At 41.7% G+C, this 21,655-nt stretch overlaps 2 protein-coding genes across 4 annotated transcripts in view; both read right to left on the minus strand.

The window, feature by feature from the left end:
• Positions 1–4,110, minus strand: part of STOX1 (storkhead box 1) — a 46,124-nt gene extending 42,014 nt beyond the window's left edge. For both annotated transcript variants that reach the window (XR_013543811.1, XM_020807994.3), the window contains exon 1: positions 3,245–4,110. Coding sequence is in view for 1 of the 2 variants with exons in the window: in XM_020807994.3 (XP_020663653.3) it covers positions 3,245–4,076 (832 nt within the window). In the remaining variant the exon portion in view is untranslated. The remainder of the gene's footprint in view (positions 1–3,244) is intronic.
• A 5,960-nt stretch (positions 4,111–10,070) lies between these two features.
• CCAR1 (cell division cycle and apoptosis regulator 1) overlaps positions 10,071–21,655 on the minus strand; it is a 36,399-nt gene continuing 24,814 nt past the window's right edge. For both annotated transcript variants that reach the window (XM_020807997.3, XM_020807995.3), the window contains exons 23-25: positions 21,015–21,200; positions 15,175–15,380; positions 10,071–10,596 (exon numbers count right to left, since the gene is read on the minus strand). In XM_020807997.3, the coding sequence (XP_020663656.2) occupies positions 10,537–10,596; positions 15,175–15,380; positions 21,015–21,200 (452 nt within the window). In that variant the 3' untranslated portion in view covers positions 10,071–10,536. The remainder of the gene's footprint in view (positions 10,597–15,174; positions 15,381–21,014; positions 21,201–21,655) is intronic.

The raw sequence follows: 21,655 nt of genomic DNA on the forward strand, positions 1-21,655 counted from the left end.
TCGCACTTCAAGAAGGATGCCAACAAATTGGAACACCAAGCCCTATGCGGAACAACTGAAATTGGGCATGTTTAGCCTTGGGAAAAGAAGACTGAGGAGAGATATACAGTAATAGCACTTTTCAATATTTGAAAAGCTTTCATACAGAGCAAGAGCAGGATCTGTTCTCAATCATCCCAGAGTGCAGCAGGACATATAACAATGGGCTCAAGTTAGAGGAAGCCAGATTTTGGTTGAATATCAGGAAAAACTTCCTGTTAGAGCAGTATGGCAGCAGAATCAATCAAAAATACAATCACCTGGGAGATGTTGTTTGATTTGTATTCCTGCCTTGAGCAGCAGGTTGGACTTGATGGCTTATAGGCCCCTTCCAGCTTCACAGTTCTATGAACCAACAACCCCTTGACAGCAACCCCATCTTCTGCCATCTGTTCCCATTGGCTAACTAAGAAGGAAAAAATGGGTGTGCAACTGTGATAATTGGAGTTTGAGGAGGGCTTTTTTCAGATTACCTGATAATGCCTGTTCTTGACAAAAGCTTTAGTGTAACCATACAGATATTTTGGATGAAATCCCATTAGATCCAGGCTTCACAGCCAATGGTCAGAAATCCCAGAAACGGTCATTCAAAACACTTGGAAGTCATCAGGAGGAAGGATGCCTGATGTAGCACTTTTCCTTCTGAGAAGCCATTTAGCTTAAGACTGCTTCATATTTTCGTAGCTGTATGTATGGTGTAACAAGTGAAGGAAATACATTTCCCTTTCGTTTTTAACTCTGGGATTACAATTACAACTCCTTTCCTCTCTTATACAAGAGACTCCTGGTGAAGTCTAGACTGGCAGTGGCTAACTACCACAAATGGTTCAGTTGCAATGATTAAGGTATCTGAAGGCTTCCTGGATATTTCGGAGGAGCTTCCTCTTGGCATAAGAGACATTCTTGCTGAAGTCTCAGACTGCTTACAGAACGGTGAAAGGGCTGTTGACATGGTCAGGCACATATCCCATTTCAAGTAACAGCTTCTGAACACTTCTTTGGTTGGCTGGTTCTGAGTTTTTCGGGCTGTTTGGCCGTGTTCTGAAGGTTGTTCTTCCTGACGTTTCACCAGTCTCTGTGGCCGGCATCTTCAGAGGACAGCAACCTGTGCTTCTTTGGTTCACCGGCATGTTGCACATAGGTTCTAAAACTGAGAGGAAGAGGGCTGGATTGCAGGCAGAGCACTTATCAAAGTGGCTATGATCAGACCCAAGGGAGGCCATGTCACACCTCCTTTGCTGCAGTGATGGTTGTCAATCCACTTCCATCACTGCTGCCTCCTCAAGAGCTTCTTCGGGTACAAAAGGAATCATTACAAAATAAGAATCTGGTGAGGAAACAGGGGGCTCTTGGAAGCGGGAAAATGTAGTTATAAATTATCACATTTGAGAGGTAATAGCTTACAAGTAACATGGTCACTCATAATATCTTTTTTGTGTAATGAGACTGTAAGAATGTGACATCACAAAAATATTATAAGGAGCATGACTGAAGTAACTTCACTGATACAATGAGCAATGTTGCATAGCTACTTTAAAAATATTTTTTAAATTATTTTAAAATACATTTAAAAGCCTTTTTTGATTATGCCTTATTAATCTGGTTTAATATTTAAAAAAGAGAAATTAACCCAAAAAATGGGCAACACAACAGATTGTTTAATAAATTGCTTTTTCAACACTGCAACCATTGACAGAGGATTCCTTTTCAACCATTTAATAAGTAACAGGCACAAACTACTTTTACGAAGTTGACTTTCTAAGCTCTGGAAATCACCTGTATTCATTCACTATTATTGAACCAGCTTCTGTGGAGACAGTGAGAGAACCATGGGCTTGACAGCCTCAGGCTCAATTGGTGCTGCTACAGAAAGCAGACATCAACCTAGTGTTCAGAGGAGTTCAGCAAACCACCTGCATGCCTGACTTTTAATCACCCTGACTATCAAGAACAAGGAGATGAGCATCTAAGAGGAGAGTCTGATAGATGCTGAATGCCTTTTAAAAACAGGGGCGGTGTAAGATGTCTCGTTTGCCTGGTCTGTTGTTCAACTCTGATCCCAGAGGCATATTTTGGCTTTCTTTTTTAAAGTGGATTTACACTCTTTGCACAGCTTGTATGCAAATTGAAGGGGGGGCTCACTGGTGCCATGGCGGCAAGATCAGAGTCATGGTGGCTGTCCAAAGGCCTGGTTCCTACGGAACTGAGTTCAAGAGAGGTCAGTGGGCTCAGCCACCCTTGTTCTGACAGCAAATCTGACAGCCCCAAATTAAACAAGTGAAGTGCTGCCACCCGCTTTTCAATTCTAAGGACAAAACCAATTAGTGCCTGCGTGCTCTGGAAGGTGCAGGGACAAACAAAGAACGACCGAGCACTCTTGCTAATTCTGCGCCAAAGGAACCAACGATCGTCCTCAGTACTGGGGTGGCTCTGCGATCCCACCGTCACGCGCCTTCTAGGGGAAGTCCATCAGTGTTCCCTTTCATCCTTCCCTGCACCCCTGAGGAAAGACAAATGGGCAACCAAGCATTCCCAGAAAGCTCGTGTGTGGGTAACAGCGCAAGACTGCGTCGCTGTTTACTCTGGAGTAAGTTTTAGCAGTCCAGTGAAGCGTAACAGCCGAGTGGGTGGGTACGAAGAGCGGCGTGCTTAAATTCTAAGAAAGGGACGCGAAGGAAAGGAGAGGAAACCAACTGTGGTTTACTCTGAGGAAGGAGAAAAAGCCCTCTCCCCGTCTCAGAAGCACTCCAACTACTGCAGAGAGTAAGGAACCAAGGGCGCGGGGTTGCCATGCCCTCCTTTTGTTTTGTTTCTTTTAAAATTCCAAACGGCGCGAAAAACTGGCTAATCCCGGACAGACCTTGGCAGGCCCACTCATTGCCCCGGTCTCAGCGCCTCCGGGAGGGATCCTCCCGCCGCTCGAATGCGGGACTTCCGGGCGAAGCTCGGCGGCCGAGAGGCGACTGGACCGCTACGGCTCCAAGCGGGGCCGGGGGAGGAGAGGGCGAGGGAGGGGCGGAGCTTGGCAGGACCGGGAGTCCACTTAGCAATCTCTCCCCCCCCACACCCACACCCACACCCGACCCCCGCCTTGTGAAGAGAAAGCACTTTGCGTCGCGCGACTGTCCGGGACGTGCTATTTGGAGCGCGCGAGCGCGAGCGCGCGGCGAGGCGGGGAGGGGGAGGAACCTGCTCGCTCACTCACCCACAGCTCTGATGAGGAAGCCCTTCGGCGGGCGCAGCGCCCTCCGGAGCCAAGCGTCGCGGAGGAGCTGCAGAGGGGCGGCGGGGCCTTGCAGCAAAAGCACGCCCCCCCTCAGCCAGCCTTGCAGCCGGACCCGCGCCACGGCGCGCACCAGCCCGGCGTTCCAGTAGCAGGCGGCGTTGGCGCGCCGGAACGCCTGGAAGACGGCGGTGCCGCCCGCGTCCTCCTCCTCCTCCTCGTCGTCCTCTACCGCCGCCTTCTCGTCGTCGTCGTCGTCGGGCACGGGCTGGTCCGGGGCTGCCGCTGCCTCTTGTGGCCCCACTTCTGCCGGGGGCGGCAAGCGGCGCAACACCAGAGCCAGCGAGCTCGGGGCCAGCTGCACGGCACGCGGTGCCAAGAGCGGCGGCGGCGGCGAGGGGAGAGGCGACATCCCGGAGCTGCCTGGACGGGCAAGCTTGCGCTCCGTCCCCTCTTCCCGCTCGCTGCGGCTGCCGGGGCTGCCAAGGGAACCGAGCTCTTGTGGGCGAGGGGCGGGGAAAAAGAGCTGGCCCGGCTCCACTCGAGGGGCAGGGCCAGGAGGAGAGCCACCTGCTGCTCGTCCTACCACCCGACCCTCTTGCCTGCCTGCCCGCCCGCCCGCCTGAGAAAGCAGGCAGGCTTTCACACCGCTCTCGCTCTCTCTGCCATGTAATGCCCCCCCACACGCACATACATTGGCTTTGTGTACCTGTCCAAACGGCGCCCAAACTCGCGCGCCCTCCCCGCTTGCCAGCCTGTGTTGCCGTTCCCTGAGGGGATGATCCGCTCCGTGCCCTGGGATGCCCTCCAACATGCGCCCGGCTGGTCTTGCCACACGCGGGACCTCCGTCGACACCCCGCGTCGGCGACTTGGCTCCGGACTGGGTTTGGGGAGGGCAGGGCCGCTGAACTCCGTGGGTCTTACGTGCGGTCCCCTGCGTTTCAATGGGTGTGTGCTGAAGCATCACGAAGTACAGGAGGTTCTGTGCAGAGCTAACTGGCTCCAACCGAATGAATGCAAGTCTGCCGGGTGAATAACCGCCTTCCCATCACACATTTTACCCTAACTATCCTAGATCTAATGGAAGCAGGATCCTCCTGACTCCGACGCCAAGAGCCCCCGCAGATTCTGAAAAACATTTTATCAGCCGAGGGAGAGTGCCTATGGGAGAGAGTCTCAGGGGCACCGGAAAAGTGAACAGAGTAGTTTGGCATCAGGTTCTCCTGGTGTACATGTGGAACCAGAAGTTAAAATGACAGCAGTTCAAGGACAGCAGGTGAGAGGAGAGTACAGGCATACACTGACCATTCCTGCTGACCTGAGTGATGATGACACTATAGGTGGCACCACTCTCGCCGAAAGGAAGCAGAACGTTTATTTAAAATATTTATACCCTGCCTTTCTCCTTCAAAAGGAACTAAGGCAGGTCACATTGCTGAAATAATATTTAAAGCTGAAAACAATAAGTATACAACAGTGGTTGACATCATTAATTACAATTTGCAAGGAAGTGGATGCAACTGAAGGATTTCTGCATTAGAATGACACCCGGTTATTTTTCCTGCCACTTTAAATGTGGTACATGTGGTATAACAACTGGTTGTTATGGTTGTTACATGCTGTCAAGTTCCCTCTGATCTGTGAATGAGGGCTCTCCCAAATGCCCTGTCCTCAACAGCCCTGCTCAGCTCTTGGAAACTCATGACTGTGACTTCCCTTCTAGAATCAGAATGACTGGTGAAAGGCAGACAATCATGGTTCCCATACTAAGTGGCACTGTGTGTCACCTAGATTTCAAGCAGGGAAGTAGAACATAGCACTGCTTTTCAGCAGCAGGGAATACAGTAGCATGCAATCTGCTTGTGAATTCGCTTGATATGACCCAGAGTTCAGATATGATAACACTGCTTTGTAAAGCTATGCCCAGATAAAGAAACCAGGTGCAAGCATTGCTCTGTGGGATTAATGCACAATAATAAGCAAACTATGGCACTGTGCCAGCATTTTCTGTTTGTGTCTCATTTGCTAGTTTGATGGTCACATGTCGATTCCAAAAACACAAGGCTCTCTTTGTGAGTCTGACACATAATACTGTCTATGCAGTTCCTGTCCGAATACATGTTAGGTTTCAATGAAGCCAAGGGTTGAAAAAAAGTTATAATTTGATACATTCCATGTATGGCATAGAAATTTGTTATGCATAATTGCTTATATGGGTCATTACATGTCCATAAAATCCATGATGTTGCCCTATCCAACAATGAAATGGCTTGTTTTAACACACTCTTCACTAAGCACCCTTTATTTCTCTTCTGAAAGTATTTAAATTCTAATAAAGATGTAGGTCAAAATAGAATAAATTATTTGCTTTGTTCATCCATTTGCTTTTTAACTCCTCACTTTTATTTTTACACTAAATACAGTAGTATTTCTTCTGGCATGCCAGTAAAGAATGGTCCACATTTATCTCCCATTCCTATACCACAAATGCCAATACTGTACAGTATAAAGAGAGTGCTGGCTGGATAGCTCATTGCTGGTTGGATGGCTGGTTGGATCAGTCCCAAAGTTTAATGGCAGGGCTGTTGTTCATGCCAGGCAGGTTTTCTTAAAGTGAGTTGAGAGGCAGTGTGCAAATGGCTTGGGGAGGGGCGCTTGGAATTTATCTCCTATCCCTGCAAAACTAAATATATATGAAGGCAGATGTCCAAATGCAGAAATGGGTTCATGGCACTGACCACACTGCAATGCGTGCTGTGCAATACAAAAACCATTTTCACTCTCCTCCACATTAGGATGTGCATTGCAGCATGTATTTTGTTCCTTGGAATTAACTTAATAGGCTACAGACTGGAGCTAGTAGAACTAAGGTAAACCTAAGAAACTTTTTTTTACAGAGTCCTTTATGACTGCAGAGAAACTTCATACCTACATCAGTGTATGGTCCTTCAGCACATACTATGGAAGATTTGATGTGCCTGAAAGTCTCTTGCTGTTGCTAGATATTGGTAAAAAAAATTATCTGATATCTCTTAAATTTTACTGTGCACCGTCTGACATGAAGAGATTGCAAGCAACTTCAGTGTAGAAAATAGCATACAAACCTGGATGTGCATTAGTTCCTGGTCCTACAAGGAGTATGGAGAGAAAAGCCTGCTTCTACCTATGGGAAGACTAGGATCAGATCAGAATCTACTTCAATGCAGACAATTCTAAGGCGGTGAATTAAAGAAAGTTCTTTAATGAGGTACTGCACATGAATCTCTGGATTTAGTCTACCAATTGTTGTTTTCCCTTTAAGCAGGACTGAATTCTAGTATGATAGTATCACTGTGAAATTTTGAAGTGTTAAGTAAAAACTACCAAACTGTATTTCAAACAACCATTATAAAGAAAAAAAAAAGTATGAAGACTTTTCCAGGAAATTTGGTCTTGTGTTAAAAATGTCTGTTTTCCTCTTTCCTATTCATTGACCTTATAATAATTATAAATAAAAATGAATTTTGATACAATTTAATTGGCAATACAGATTTTTGTTTTATTTAAAACACGTTTAATTGGCATTTATTCAATTTGTAATGTAGTGGTTTTATTTTAATTTAATTAACAATTTAAAAAAGGAAATTAAAAAGAGGAAGAAATTGAGAGTTAGAAGGCATGAAACAGTCAAACCTGTTTTCATCTTCAAAGGAACCTAATTATGTTAAATATTTAACCTGAAGTACTCTATTATTATAAGTTAACTGTTAAACACTGTCTGGACCATCCCCTTAAAGACTTAGTTTACACTGTGTGCTGTTAGGTGGATTCTGATTTACAGTAATACTAATCCAAGAAATCTACCTTCTATTTCTTCCATGTGTACTCTTGATTTTCCCTTCAATGAAGTCTTGCAGTATAATGTATTTTAATGACAAATTATGTGTCCAAGGCATGAGTATTGTGTGTTTAATAGTCAATAGTCTGTGGGATATGAATGCTTCTTCTATACATCCACATTTCAAATATCTTGTATTGTTAATAGTCCAAACCTCACATCCACATAGGAGGGATGACCATATGTAATACTGTAATCTCAACATATGGAAACATTCAAGTGGAAAAAATTATTTTAGGTGCTACACAAGCACGCCTTGATGGTTGATTGTTGATGGCCATTTCATACATGCAAGTCATCACCTGGGTTAACCATGATGTTAGACCAGTGTGAGCTGCATCAGGCCATAGGCACTGTTGCTCAACAGCCAGACACACTCTCTCTTGAACAACAGATCTATGTGCTACATGACTAATTTTGTGCCTCCTTAAACTGCTCTGTAGCCCTCAGCATAGTGGAGGACATTCTCTCATTGCCACTGTTGAAGTAAAATTCAACTCCCAGGATAAGTTTTCTTCAAAATGTAGAACAAGGATACAGTAATTTAAAAACAGTTTTGGCATTTCGGGAAGCAGGAAAGCAAATATTTAAATATGCATAATAGAAGTGCATATATGTAACTCTGATGGCAAGCATCTGCACTTCAAAACAAAAGCATGTCACAATGTTTTCATGGTGTCACAACACTGTCTCATTTCTGCTGCAAGTGCCAATCCCTCAAACTTTTAAATTTCATATATAAAAAGTTAATCCTGGGAAAAGAGTGAGTGCTTATGTTATAGAACAGACAATATTAAGAAGCAACAAAGGAATTAATGACAGGTTGCAGATTGGAGAATCTCTATCTCCCTGCCCCACTTTCGTCTGCTCTGTTGTTTGCTCCAGATGTACCAGACCTTTTATTTAGGTCACCCACAAAAGCCTCTGATGCTGCTTCAAAGATACAGTTCTGGAAAACATATCAGGCCACTGAATAAAATTAATTCTGTTCAATTTGAAGGGATGAGAAATGAAGAAGGTAGCCTTGGTCAGGCCCCTTTATTTTTTGACTGTCCACATTAATGAATGCTCCCAAAGAGTCAGTGTAAACTATGAATCCAATAATGTAACAATTAACAAGCAACGGTTTTATAATACGACAAATGACCAACAAATCCTTGGAACAGTGCAGAGTCTCAGGTTCTCTGTCATCCCATTCTTCCATTTGCTTCTGCATCATGTTGTTCTAAAATTCCAATATACTTTGCGTTTCAAAACAGACTAAAATACCCTACATACAGTGGATTCAAATACCATTCAGTTATATTTTGCTGGCTTTGCTAAATTCTTGCCACTAGTTCCTTAGAATAAAGGGCTTTCAAATACCCATAATGGTGATGAGGCCTCCCAAAGTGATGAGATGTAAGCTAGAAGCTGCTTTATATGTGTAGGCATGCCATCGGACTACACACCACCCTTAATGGCATACAACCAAATAGTCATTCTGATTCCATAGAATCATAAAGTTGGAAAGGACCTATAAGGCCATCATGTACAACCCCCTGCTTGATGCTGGAATACAAGAGGATATCTGCCAGGTGCTTGTATAAATTTCTCACAAATGCCTTCAATGTTGGAGCACTCACCACATTTCAAGGTAATTGATCCAATCTCATTGTCATACTGCTCTAACAGGAAGTTTTTCCTGATATTCAATTGAAATCTGGCTTCCTGTAATTTGAGCCCATTGTTATGTGTCCTGCACTCTGGGATGATAATGAACAGATCCTACCCCTCCTCTGAATGACAGCCTTTCAAGTATTTGAAAAGTGATATCATATCTCCCCTCAGTCTTCTTTTCTCAAGGTTAAGCATGCACAGTTGATTTCACAAAAACCATACTATAGGACTCCCATAGCCACTGGGAATTCATTCCAAGCCCCCTGTGGATAATGAAAAGCATGGATTATAGTGAACAGGAGAGAGGCTTTCAGCATGCATGTATAAAAATATACCTTAAATAAAATGGAGAGGATTAATCACTAGTTATATATGATCTGTGCTGGCTCACACAGTCTATGTGCTGTGATGCAGCACTATTTAGCAGTACTTCAAGAAGGTGTTGCTGTTTTATGGATTTAATTGATAATAATGTACAGTTTTCAATTTGGTTGGAAACAGGAACTGTTTATTCAAGATGTGTTTACAACCGTTAAGTGTCAGAGACATCTGCTTTCAAGGAATCCACAGAGATGAAATGTACTAAATGTTCCTTTGAACAGAACGATTTCAGATATTGTACAGTTTCTGTCCATAAGGCTGCATGGCTTCCCATACCATATATCATGACACTGTGGTAACTACATAATTACAGCTAGCCTTTATATTATCTCTAATTTGAAGTTCATGTTATTACTCAACTAGTAAGTAAAACGTAAATGCCAAAATAAAGTTTTATATCTTATATTATTCCATTATTAAAACAAAAGTGCTCTGTCACTTTAAATTTAGGTCTTTTATAACCTTGTGTGAAATGCGTGTTATACCTTATCCATCTGAAGGCAGCTTTAAATTGCAGAACTTAACACTTGGGGGAAAAACCCAATTTAATGAAAGCCAATATAAAAGTAGGCAATTCACAGTAATTTCTCCAAATAAAGCATTATACTGACATCCAGTGGCCTCATATGCAATAATCAATAGTACATTTTCCATATACTGCTTTCTTTCAAGCAGGTAATATATCTACGAAGAGATAGATCAAACATTTCAAGGAATACAAAATATGTGTAATTAAACAATCTATATTTTCATATAAACATCACCTTATCAATGTTCTGATAAGTTTTCACCATCTTTCTTAGGCTCTATTATTGTGCATCAGAACATTAACAGTTTCCAGAAGGAAAGCCACGATTTAAAGGGAAAAAATTGTGACAAGAAATTCAAGGTTTTCTTTTAAAATCTTTACTTGCAAAATTAAGCCACATGCTATGATTTATATTTGAATTTAAAAAGACTAATCAGACAGAAATAAAAACCTAAGAATGGCATTTCTATAAATAATGAAAAAAACTGTTTCCACTAGACCTTAAAGGAAAACATTTGGTAATTAAATATTTGCTACTTCCCATTAAATTGTTTAACCTTATTAGCGCTCAAACTATAACGAAGTTTACCCTAAAACATTTTGCAATGCAAAATTATTTTCACTCAAGGAGTGTCTAATAAATTGAGGGCTATGAATTACAAGTAATCTTTCAAAGCAGGCTCACACATTTATAAAACTTTATACATCCTTGCTCGGACTAAAGTATTTATACTACTAAAATCAAACATGCATCACTTTCATACACTCCAGTTTCATGATTTATATTACATTATATAACATCATTTATTCCAGCAGCAGTAAGTTTGTCATACATTTGCTCCATTTTCTTTGGATTTTTGATCTTTATCTTCATCCTTCACAATATCCTGTAAAAAGGAAGAAAATACCTCAGTGAAGAGCAGCAGCAGCTCATGTTTTAAGAGTTGTAAACTCACAAATTGTATTGATTTGTCAATCCATCTAGCTTATTGATCATAGGTCTATATTATCATCAGAAGTACCAAACTGAAATGTTGTATTTAAATTGTATATCTGAATGAGAACCTAATTAAAACCTCAATTTTCCTACTGGCAAGGAAAAATGCCCCAGACTTTTACATAGAGCATGCTTCTCCCCCAACAGTTCCTCACTTTCTGCCATCAGAGTGGTATCATCTGCATATCGGAGGCTGTTGATATTTCTTCCAGCAATCTTAATTCTGGCTTGGGATTCCTCCAGTCCGGCCTTTTGCGTGATATATTCTGCATACAAGTTAAATTAGCAGGGAGACAATATACAGCCTTGTCATACTTCTTTCCCAATTTTGAACCAATCAGATGTTCCATATCCAGTTCTAACTGTTGCTTCCTGTCCCATGTATAGGTTTCTCAGGAGATAGATAAGGTGGTCAAGCACTCCCATTTCTTTAAGGACTTGCCATAGTTTGCTGTGGTCCACACAGTCAAATGAATTTGCATAGTCAATGAAGCAGAAGTAGATGTTTTTCTGGAACTCTCTGGCTTTCTCCACAATCTAGCACATGTTAGCAATTTGGTCCCTAGTTCCTCTGCCCCTTCGAAATCCAGCTTGTACTTCTGGGAGTTCTCAGTCCACATACTGCTGAATCCTACCTTGTAGGATTTTGAGCATAATCGAGTTTCTTAAATCTATTCTTCACTTCCACTTTGTATTCATATGGGATTTGGTTTAGATTATACCTGACTAGCTCAGTCGTTTTTCCTACTCTCTTCAATTTAAGCTTGAATTTTGCTGTAAGAAGCTGGTGATCAGAGCCACAATCAGCTTCAGGTCTTGTTTTTGCTGACTGTATAGAGCTTCTCCATCTTTGACTGTAGAGAACATAATCAATCTGATTTTGGTATTTCCCATCTGGTGACTTCCATGTGTAGATTAGCCTATTGTGTTGTTGGAAAAGAGTGTTTGTGATGACCAGCTTGTTATCTTGACAAAACTCTATTAGCCTTTGCCCTGCTTCATTTTGAACTCCAAGGCCAAACTTATCTGTTGTTCCTTTTATCTCTTGACTCCCTACTTTTGCATTCCAATCCCCTATAATGACAAGAACATCTTTCTTTGGTGTCAGTTCTAGAAGGTGTTGTAAGTCTTCATAAAACTGGTCAATTTCAGTCTCCTCAGCATTGGTGGTTGCTGAATAAACTTGGATTACTGTGATGTTGAAAGGTCTGCCTTGGATTCTTACTTGAAATTATTCTATCATTTTTTTAGATTATATCCCATTACAGCTTTTCACACTCTTTTGTTGACTATGAGGGCTACTCCATTCCTTCTACAGGCTTCTTGCCCACAATAATAGATATGATAATCATCTGAATTGATTTCGCCCATTCCTGTTCATTTTAGTTCACCGACGCCCAGGATGTCAATGTTTATTCTTTTCATCTCCTGTTTGACCACATCCAGCTTCCCAAGGTTCACAGATCTTATATTCCAGGTTCCTATGCAGTATTTTTCTTTGCAGCATCAGACTTTCCTTTCACTTCCAGTCACGTCCACAGCTGAGCGTCCTTTGGGCTTTGGCCCAACCAATTCATTAGCTCTAGAGCTACTTGTACAGTGGACCCTCGACTTACAGACGGCTCGACTTACAGACTTTTCGAGTTACAGACTTCTCTGGCTGCAAAATTTAGATTCGACTTGCAGCCAGAGAATCGACTTACAGACCAGAAAAAAACCAAAATGGAACAAAAATAGAATAAAAACTGCCAGTTGTGGGATTAATCAGTTTTTAATGCATTGTAGGTCAATGGAGATTCGACCCACAGACTTTTCGACTTACCGCCACTGTTCCAATACGGATTAATTCCTTAAGTAGAGGTCCACTGTACTTGTCCTCCGCTCTTCCTCAGTAGCATGTTGGACGCCTTCCAACCTGACGGGCCCATCTTCCAGCATCACATTTTTTAGCCTTTTGTTTCTGTTCATGGGGTATTCTTGGCAAAGATACTGGAGTGGCTTGCCAATTCCTACTCCAGGTGGATTGCGTTTAGTCAGAACTCTCCACTATGACCTGTCCATCTTGGGTGCCTTTGCACGGCATAGCCCATAACTTCTCTGAGTTACTCAAGCCTCTTCATCACGACAAGGCAGCAATCCGGGAGTTTTTAATATTTTCCTGTATGATGTCTTGGTCCTACTGTGTTCTGTCTCAAGTGTTTTCAATACCAAATGTCAATTTCAAGGTGCCCTTGAGGATGAAGCTTTCAACCATGCTTTTAACTACTGTTTGTTGTTAAGGACCTCTATGTCAGCCACACAAAGTCACAGGCCACACACTCACAAGACTTCAGAGATTTCAACATGGATAGCCTATGTTTTCCATAATGAGTTTCTTGGTGCTCAGAAATGGAGAGGCCTGGCACTGATCCACAGTATCTGGCAAGGTGCCCCATACCTTGTGTCGTTTGGAAATCAAGATAGGGTGATGGGTACGGCCATTCTGCACCCACATAAAATTGTGGCAAGGCTCCAAAAAAAAATTGGGTCAGTTCAAAACTTGCTTCCATTGTGAAGTACTTATATGGAAAAAGGAGGACACCTTTCACCCTGTGAGCTTCCTTCTACCAAGGGTTGAGGCAATTCCAAGTAGGGATAAGCAGACTATTTTTTGATGTCAAGAGTCTCCTATTCTCCTTTCCATTCCCTTTAGAGCTCTGCTGAAAGGTAGGCTCACCCTCCAATATCTGTGTTAAATATTTTCATGCCTATGTGTCAAAGGTGGGGAGATACTAGGGGAAAGACAGGAGCCTTCCTCCAACACCAACCCCAGGTAGGGAGACCTCGTCATATCATCCTGTTCCTTGTTTTGTGAATTTATTGACTATGGAGTTGGAGGCTGCTCTACTACAGACGTACAGACGACAAATGCTTTCTTCCAATTCCTCCTGGGTGTTTAGAATCACATAGGTTTGGATAGATTCCATAAGCACCACTTTATATGGTGTTTCACAAATTGTAATTGCCAATGTCAAAATCTGCTTTGGCTTTACTCAAATGGTGCCTCGACTTACAACCGTCTTGACTTGCAACCAATTCGAACTACAACCAGTTCTAGTCGCAACATTTTGCTTTGACTTGCAATCCGTGCTTTGAGATACAACCAGAAAAAAGGCCTCTTTTCCCCATTGTTCCCACCCTTCCTCCCTCCTTTCCTGGAGGAAGAGTTTGGAGTCTAAAACAATACGAACAAACAAACAAACAAAACACCACATTCCAGCAAGGACTAAAAATACAGTGGTACCTCGCTAGACGACGAATCTGCACGATGGTGACTTTTTGGGATCGCTATAGCGATTCGCAAAACAGTCATTCCTATGGGTAAATTCCGTTAGACGTTGATTAGGTCCATGCTTCACGAACCGTTTGTTCGCAAGACAATTTTTCCAGCTCCGCAAAATGGCTGCCCCGTGTTTTCTGGACCCATGCTTCGCAGGGCAGCCATTTTAACAGCTGATCAGCACTCAGAAAATGGCTTCCTCTATGGGCGATCTTCACTGGACGACAAGGTAATTTCCCCATTGGAATGCATTAAATGAGTTTCAATGCATTCCAATGGGGAATGGCTTTTTGCATGACAACGATTTTGCTTAACAGCGATTTTCCCAGAACGGATTATCGTCATCATGTGGGGCACCACTGTAGGGACTAACACAAAAGCTATTAATCCATCCACTAGGGGGAGACTTTTTTTAAAACCTAAAATGACTTCTAAGGTTAAAAAACGGGCAGGAAAGGAGGGAGGGAGGGAGGGAACAATGGGGAAAAGAATCCTTTTTTCCGGTTGTATCTCAAAGCGCCGGTTACAAGTCAAAGCAAAACACTGTGACCAGAGTTGGTTGTAATTCCAATTGGTTGCAAATCAAGACAGTTGTAAATCGAGGCACCACTGTAATTGCTTTTCAATGTATTCCTACGGGAAATGGTGCTTTGAGTTATCACCAACTTCAGTGACAACCATCATCTGGAACGAATTAAGTTCGCAACTCAAGGCACCACTGTAGTTTAAGTCTTGACTGTCTATGTTTTTTACAGCAACTTTCTTAAAATGGACCATAGAAGCCATAAACTGTGGGAAGAAAGACAGACAATGAATATACCTTTTAAAAAAGATTTAACAAGAAAAAGTGGGCCAATTAGCAAGACATTTAAGGAGAAGGTAAGATTGTTTAACTATTTACAGATTCTCTTGTAGATTAGGCTCTGGATGACCACTGAGGCGCTGCTTTGGCAGTGGTGAAAATGAAGCTGAGAAATAACTATATGGTAGAGGAGCATGCACTATGTGTAGGAGTAGGATGAACAACTTTTATAGACTACACAGGACTCCAAGGATGTGTGCACAGGTGCATAAGAACCCCATTAGTGAGAATCACAGAGACCGGGAAGAACCATTTGTTGTCAGTGAAAAAGCTATAACAATCATTACCTTCTTAAGAACAGTGTGTATTTCATCCATAACTGTAGCCAAAGTTTTGATTGTCTTATTCAGCTGGCCCTCAAACTGTAACTTTGTATCTTCAGATGTCTTCAAGTTTTCTTGCAGCTGGCCAAGGTCTCTTTTGACTTCTTTTATGTCTGTAGATAGACCTTTATTCAAGTTCTCCAAGTTCAAAATAGTCTTTTCATCTTCATCTGAAAAAATATATATTAGACCAAAATAATTCATTTGGGTTTTGTGAAAGATCTTCACATTGTAAAAGATGTTGTACTTCCACCTAACTGGCAGATGTCTTCAAGAATAGAGCTAAAAGAATTAACTAGTGATTAATTATGTCCTTTTCTTTTAGACCTACAAGGGAAGATATCTCATAAACTGCAGCTAAATTAGAACGTGATTGTCCACCAGTTAAGTGGGACAAGTCTTAGAAATCATATTACATCTTCCTTAGGAGGAGAACACTGACTCCAGACTAAATTCGAAGCACAATCTCAAATACTAGCCTACCCTTTGAAATCTTAAATGTTTGTTGTAGCGTTCACCCTTATTATGAAGTAGTCATGCATATTCATGTTGCAGGCTAAGGTTGCTAAGAGGCGGAGCCAAGATATATGTAATAAAGAGGAGAAGTCAGAGTGAGTCAGTCAGGGTCAGTGAGAGTGAGAGAGTGGAGAGATAAGAGTGTAGTATTTGGGAGATCTGAGGTGTGATTAGAGTGAAGAGTAAGAACTGTTATAATAAATAGAAGGTTAAGATTGATGATAAATAAACCTGTAGAAGTTACCTATGATTAATAATCAAACATCTGTAATCAATAGACAAGTTTTATTTAAAAGACAGGGAAGTTTGGACCTTCATCTTCATCCTTCCTTAATTAATGTTGATTTAGTGATCAACTGGTGGCAGTCGGTGAAAAGGAGCATTAGTTTGCCTTCGTGTGCTCTGTGTTTGAAGAGTCAGGCAAGGGGCGCAAGGAGTGAACGCCACAATTGGTGACAGCAGTGGGATACGAAGAAATCCAATCAAGCCCGAGTTTAAAGATAAATTTTCTTGAGTCAAGGGTACCTTTTAGACAGAGGTCTGAGGTAAAAGAAGTTTGGTTACTCACTAGAGCTTTTGGGGAAAGCTTAGTGGTGGGGGCTTCTGAACCCAGATCTGGGGTGTGTGTGTCTAAGATAGGGAATGACTCTGAGAGAAAATTTCTGTGTATTTTCCTCAAGATTTGAAGACCCAGTGGGCTAGCTCAGTGGTTCTTAACCTTTTTGAAAGAAACGCCCCCTTGAGCCATTGAGGAAGTTATCATCGCCCCCCTCCCCGTGGTGATGATATCTTATTTATTTATTTATTTATTTATTTATTTATTTATTTATTTATTTATTTATTTATTTATTTATTTATTTATTTATTTATTTATTTATTTATTTATTTAAATTTTATTTTTTTAAGACACTTAAATCCAATGACCCCTGAAAACACAATTAAATTCCAAGAAAATGAAATGCCCCCCAAAAAGTAACATTTAATGATTTAGTTGCAAGTGAATTTAAAGACGCAAAAAGAAATATAAAAAGGGCATAAAAACAAATGCAGGAACTAAAAATTTCAAGACAAAAAGTCTGAAACTAAATTAAAATTGGAGGAAAATATATATTCATGCACATTCTAAAAAGGCTGCAGCCATCTTCACAGGTTTGGCTTGCTCCAGTGCCCCCTACCACCCCCTTCTGCTCCAGCGCCCCCACGCCGCCCCTTTTCGTTCTACCGCCCCCCTGAAAAATGAAATCGCCCCCTGGGGGGCATTATCGCCCACGTTAAGAACCACTGGGCTAGCTTACGGTTCAAGGCTCTAAGAGTTTAGGGAGCGCTTCTGGATAAAGCAGAAGCCAGGGGTCAGAGCAGATCTGAGGGAATAGAAGAAAAAGCCTTTGCATGAAATAGAATCATTTAAGTGACTTGAAGTAAAAGAAGAAAGAGAGGTCCATTATAAAATCAGTATAAACACACTCTAGAATAAGTAACTCAGATAAATATGCCTCCCAAAGGAACTAAAAGACCAGTCATGGCGGAAACTGAGTCTCAAGAGGCACAAAGTTTAGTACCTCAGGAAATGGAGGGAAATGGTGACCCTGTAACTGCAGGAGAGCAGTTGGAGAATGAAGAAAATGCCTGAGAAAGACCAGGTGACCTAAGCTCTCAAGAGTTTGAAAAATGGAGGTTACAACAGGAATTCAAGCTTAGAGAATTAGAAATTAGAGAAAGAACCAGGGAATTAGAAAAAAAGCTCAGGAACTACAATTTGAACAAGAAGGAAGACAGACAGACAGACAGACAGACAGACAGAAAGGGAGTTTCAATTACAAATGAGACAATTAGAATTATCCTCTCAAAATAACAACCAAATAAATCCTTCAACCAACCTTTCAACAAACAGTGCCACAGTAAAATATCAGGGAATGAAGGCCAGGGTGGTGCCTCATCTAAATTATCACGGCCTAGTCCTCAGAACCAAATGAACTCTGAGGAAAAGTTTATCAAATCTCCTCAGAATGAGAGAAGGAATTACAACTGCTACAAATACGAGCCTGGTCATTTACAATTCAATTGTACCAAAATTAAACCTAAAAATGAGGAGAATAATGTCCAGACCAAGAAAGTATACTGCTTGAGAACTGTAGAGGCCTCTGAGGGAAACCGTGGCCAAAGTTCTGCTCCATGGCAACTGGAACAACAGAAAATTCTGATCTGCCACTAGCCCAGGTCACTCAGTGTTTTCTAGTCAAAGCAGAAGATACCAAACTGTTACTATCAAGGGAATAAGTTCTACCCCAGTGATTTTACCCATGGCTAAAGTGAAAATAAACTATAGAGACTGGTTTAGAATTTGGGATGTGGAAATCTCTGATCAAATTCCAGCATCTTGTTTAATTGGGCTAGATCTCACTAAGCATGTGCAGAGTATTTGTGAAGTAACAGGTTCCCTAAGAGAGCAGTTGGCAATCCCTGAGGGAAAAATGGAATCCCAAACCTCTGAATCTATCCAGGGATGCCCCAAGTTAGAAAAGAACCATGAAGTAACCAAAATGGCTGATGAGGTTAATTTGAAAAACCCTAATCATCCTTCCTGTATCTATGAACAGATGGAAGATGGTACTTTAAAGGATTGTACTACTAAAGTTAGAGAGAATCCGATTCCTCTGACCCCTGAACACCCAGAGAGATCAATGACTGATAAAGACCTGACAGATAGAGCTGGTTTACATTTGAGAGAGCATGTTAAGAGTGCTTTTGTACTTGCACGCTCACAAGGGGGCCAGGAATCACTCACTGAAGCAGAAATGGTTACAGTAGCAAAGGGAAGCCTGGAGGGAGAAAGAAACTGATCTCATGCTTGTGAAAACTCCAAATAAAAAGTTTGGCTCAGGACCGCAAGGAGGAAATCAGTTTGGTGAGTTGCTTTGAAACAGCCACCAGTACACCCACTTTATTATCTCCTGAATGCCCTGAAAGGTCTTGCCTGGATAAGGAGCTTTTATATAAGAAAAAGTCCTTAGAAGTGGCAGAGCCAAGCTTTGGAAGTATTCCTGAAAAAGAGAAAGGCTTGAATGAGACCCAGAAAAGAGTATTCTGTCCTGAGGACCAAGTAGAACTGAGAACTATAGAGGGGAGAGAGTTGCTTTTGGCAAGGGAGGAACAAGTAGACCTTAAAGGCAACCCCCTACTTAGCTTGTCCATGAATGAAGAAATAGAAGCAGATAACACGCTCAGTGCATCTAAAATAAATCGTTTATGATTGCACTTGAAAGACACTCACCTGAGAATCTTAAAGTGACCCGTGATAGTGGTCCTCTACATAGGAAAAACTTTGTAATAAAAATACCTGTGAGTGAATGTGTGAGCGAGGAGAAAAATGTAAGCCCTGATGCCTTAAAAGAGGGACACATCTAAAGACGTTTGGGAGGAGAAGAGGGAACAGACTACCCTTTCCCCAGCTGAGCAAGTGAAGCCCTGAGCCAGACCTGAAGCAGACGTCACTAAGAAACGACCAGCAGACAACATCCAGTGGACAACTGAGTGGCTGATGACCGCCAGTCGACGGAAGAGATTGCGGAAGAAGCAGCCAGTGATCAACAGAGGGACCCCTGAGTGCCAGCAGTCTTGTGACCAGCTGATGGAGGTGATAACGACCGGACCAATCCACAACACACCATACTACCATGGGAAGGTGAAAGACTTGGACTTTGCAAATTTGGACGTTGCAACAGACTCAGATCGTGCCTCAAAAGCCCACAACACTGTTGCGGATGCACTTTCCAGGAGGATAGGCGAATGATACAAAGACTTTTAAAATAAACTGAAATGGACTATGATTTACAGGTTAATTAAGGAGGAAAAACGTGTTTCCCCTCCCAAACAATAATATTTAAGGGGGAAGGTATGTAGCGTTCACCCTTATTATGAAGTAATCATGCATATTCATGTTGCAGGCTCAGGTTGCTAAGAGGAGGAGCCAAGATATATGTAATAAAGAGAAGTCAGAGTCAGTCAGTTAGGGTCAGTGAGAGTGAGAGAGTGGAGAAATAAGAGTGTAGTAATTGGGAGATCTGAGGTGTGATTAGAGTGAAGAGTGAGTAAGAACTGTTATAACAAATAGAAGGTTGAGATTGATGATAAATAAACCTGTAGAAGTTACCTATGATTAATAATCAAACACCTGCAATCAATAAACAAGTTTTATTTAAAAAGACAGTGAAGTTTGGACCTTCATCTTCATCCTTCCTTAATTAATGTTGATTTAGTGATCAACTGGTGGCAGCGGGTGAAAAGTACTATTAGTTTGCCTTCGTGTGCTCTGTATTTGGAGACTCAGGCAAGGGGCACAAGGAGTGAACGCCACATTTGGTTTCTAAAACATCACATCATTATAGACAAGCTTTTAAGACACAGCATCATGATTTAGTTAAGTGAGGTTAGTTGATAGATTTCATTGGCAGGGGTATCCTAGAAATTGTACCTGACGTAAAGACTCTTTACAAGCACCTAAATGTAGCTCACCTAGGGAAAAGCCTCAGTTGGAAGGCTTTGAGGCTTAGGTAGGCCAAGCAGTGTGAAAGAAAGGTCCCAGCTACCACCACAGTGGGGAAAAGAAACTTGGGCAGAACTAAGCCTAGCTATGCCTCAAAGTCTTCCAGTCGAGGATGTTCTCACAGGTGAGCCACCACATTTCGGTTTCTGTATGGTGTCAGTTTGGTAAAATTTCCTGAATGGAAAATTATGGGATTTGTATTACAAGAAATCAAAAAAAAATCACACTCCTAATGTGGGAGGAGGAGGGAAGAGGAACTCCTTTTGTTTAGGTAGAAGGATGCTTGCATAACAGGATGTGGCCCACTGTTCTACAAAATACAAAAACCTTATTTTGATCATCCCCAAGGTTTTAAATGAAGTATCATTTAGTGAGGGAACAGGGAATGATGCACCACGCCTTCTCTAAGGATGTTCATAAGAAAAGCATGAAAAGTATGAATCACTTCCATTACTGTTGCTTCTGAACAATGTCCAATGTTATTTTCAAATACACATACCACCACATACCAGTAAAAGTCATATGATATGCACATTTGATGCAAATCAAATGGTTTGATACCGACTGTCAAATAAAAAGTGTTATTTAAAGACAAGAATAGTATATGCCCAGAAAAAACTGGAGCAAATTTTTCATTGGTTCACAAGCAACACTATTTGCCTTCAAAAATTTCTGAATATTTGTCACTTCAAAATGTGATAGAGAGCTAATCCTTAAAGCAATTGCCTAGACGTTTGCTGCCTACCTGTCTTTTCCTCTAGTGTCTGAAGTTTCTGCTCCATCTCAGCCCGTGCTTTTTCACTCTTCTCTAGTTTCTGCAAGAGACTCCCTACATCCACCATAGCGCCATTGTACACAATGAGGCCAACATTTTCTTCTGTCCCCTTAGATTCCTGTTTTATAGCAGGTGATGGTAGCAGCAGCCTGTTTCCTATATTAAGTAAAAAATCATCATTAATATAAATATAACACTGCCATCAAATGCATCTAAGGAGCTTCCAACCAGTGCAGCACAAAGTTGATGGCCACTATTTATGCCATTTCCTCAAGAACCCAATGTATAACCAAATGTATGCAAGACAGCTAAAATTGTCCCCCTTCTCTTTTGACTGTTCATACAACTGATACAATTTATTTTGCTGTAGTATTTGTAAGTTGGAAGACTCATGAGTGACTTTATCCACAAAGTTCCTCATAAAGTGGTCACACCAGATTGACAAGATGCCTCCTCTCATAAGGTAAGATAGACTTCCAACTACTTTGATCAGCTTCACTAGCTAGCTCTGGTTAGTAGTTTCAGTGGTCGTGGAAAAGTTGAGTTTCTTCCCGTACCAAAATTAATTGCAACCTGTTTCTGATTGTATTTGTAGTGAGTCTTCCAACACA

This window comes from Pogona vitticeps, chromosome 3 (assembly GCF_051106095.1).
Source record: "Pogona vitticeps strain Pit_001003342236 chromosome 3, PviZW2.1, whole genome shotgun sequence".
NCBI classification, from domain to species: domain Eukaryota; kingdom Metazoa; phylum Chordata; class Lepidosauria; order Squamata; family Agamidae; genus Pogona; species Pogona vitticeps.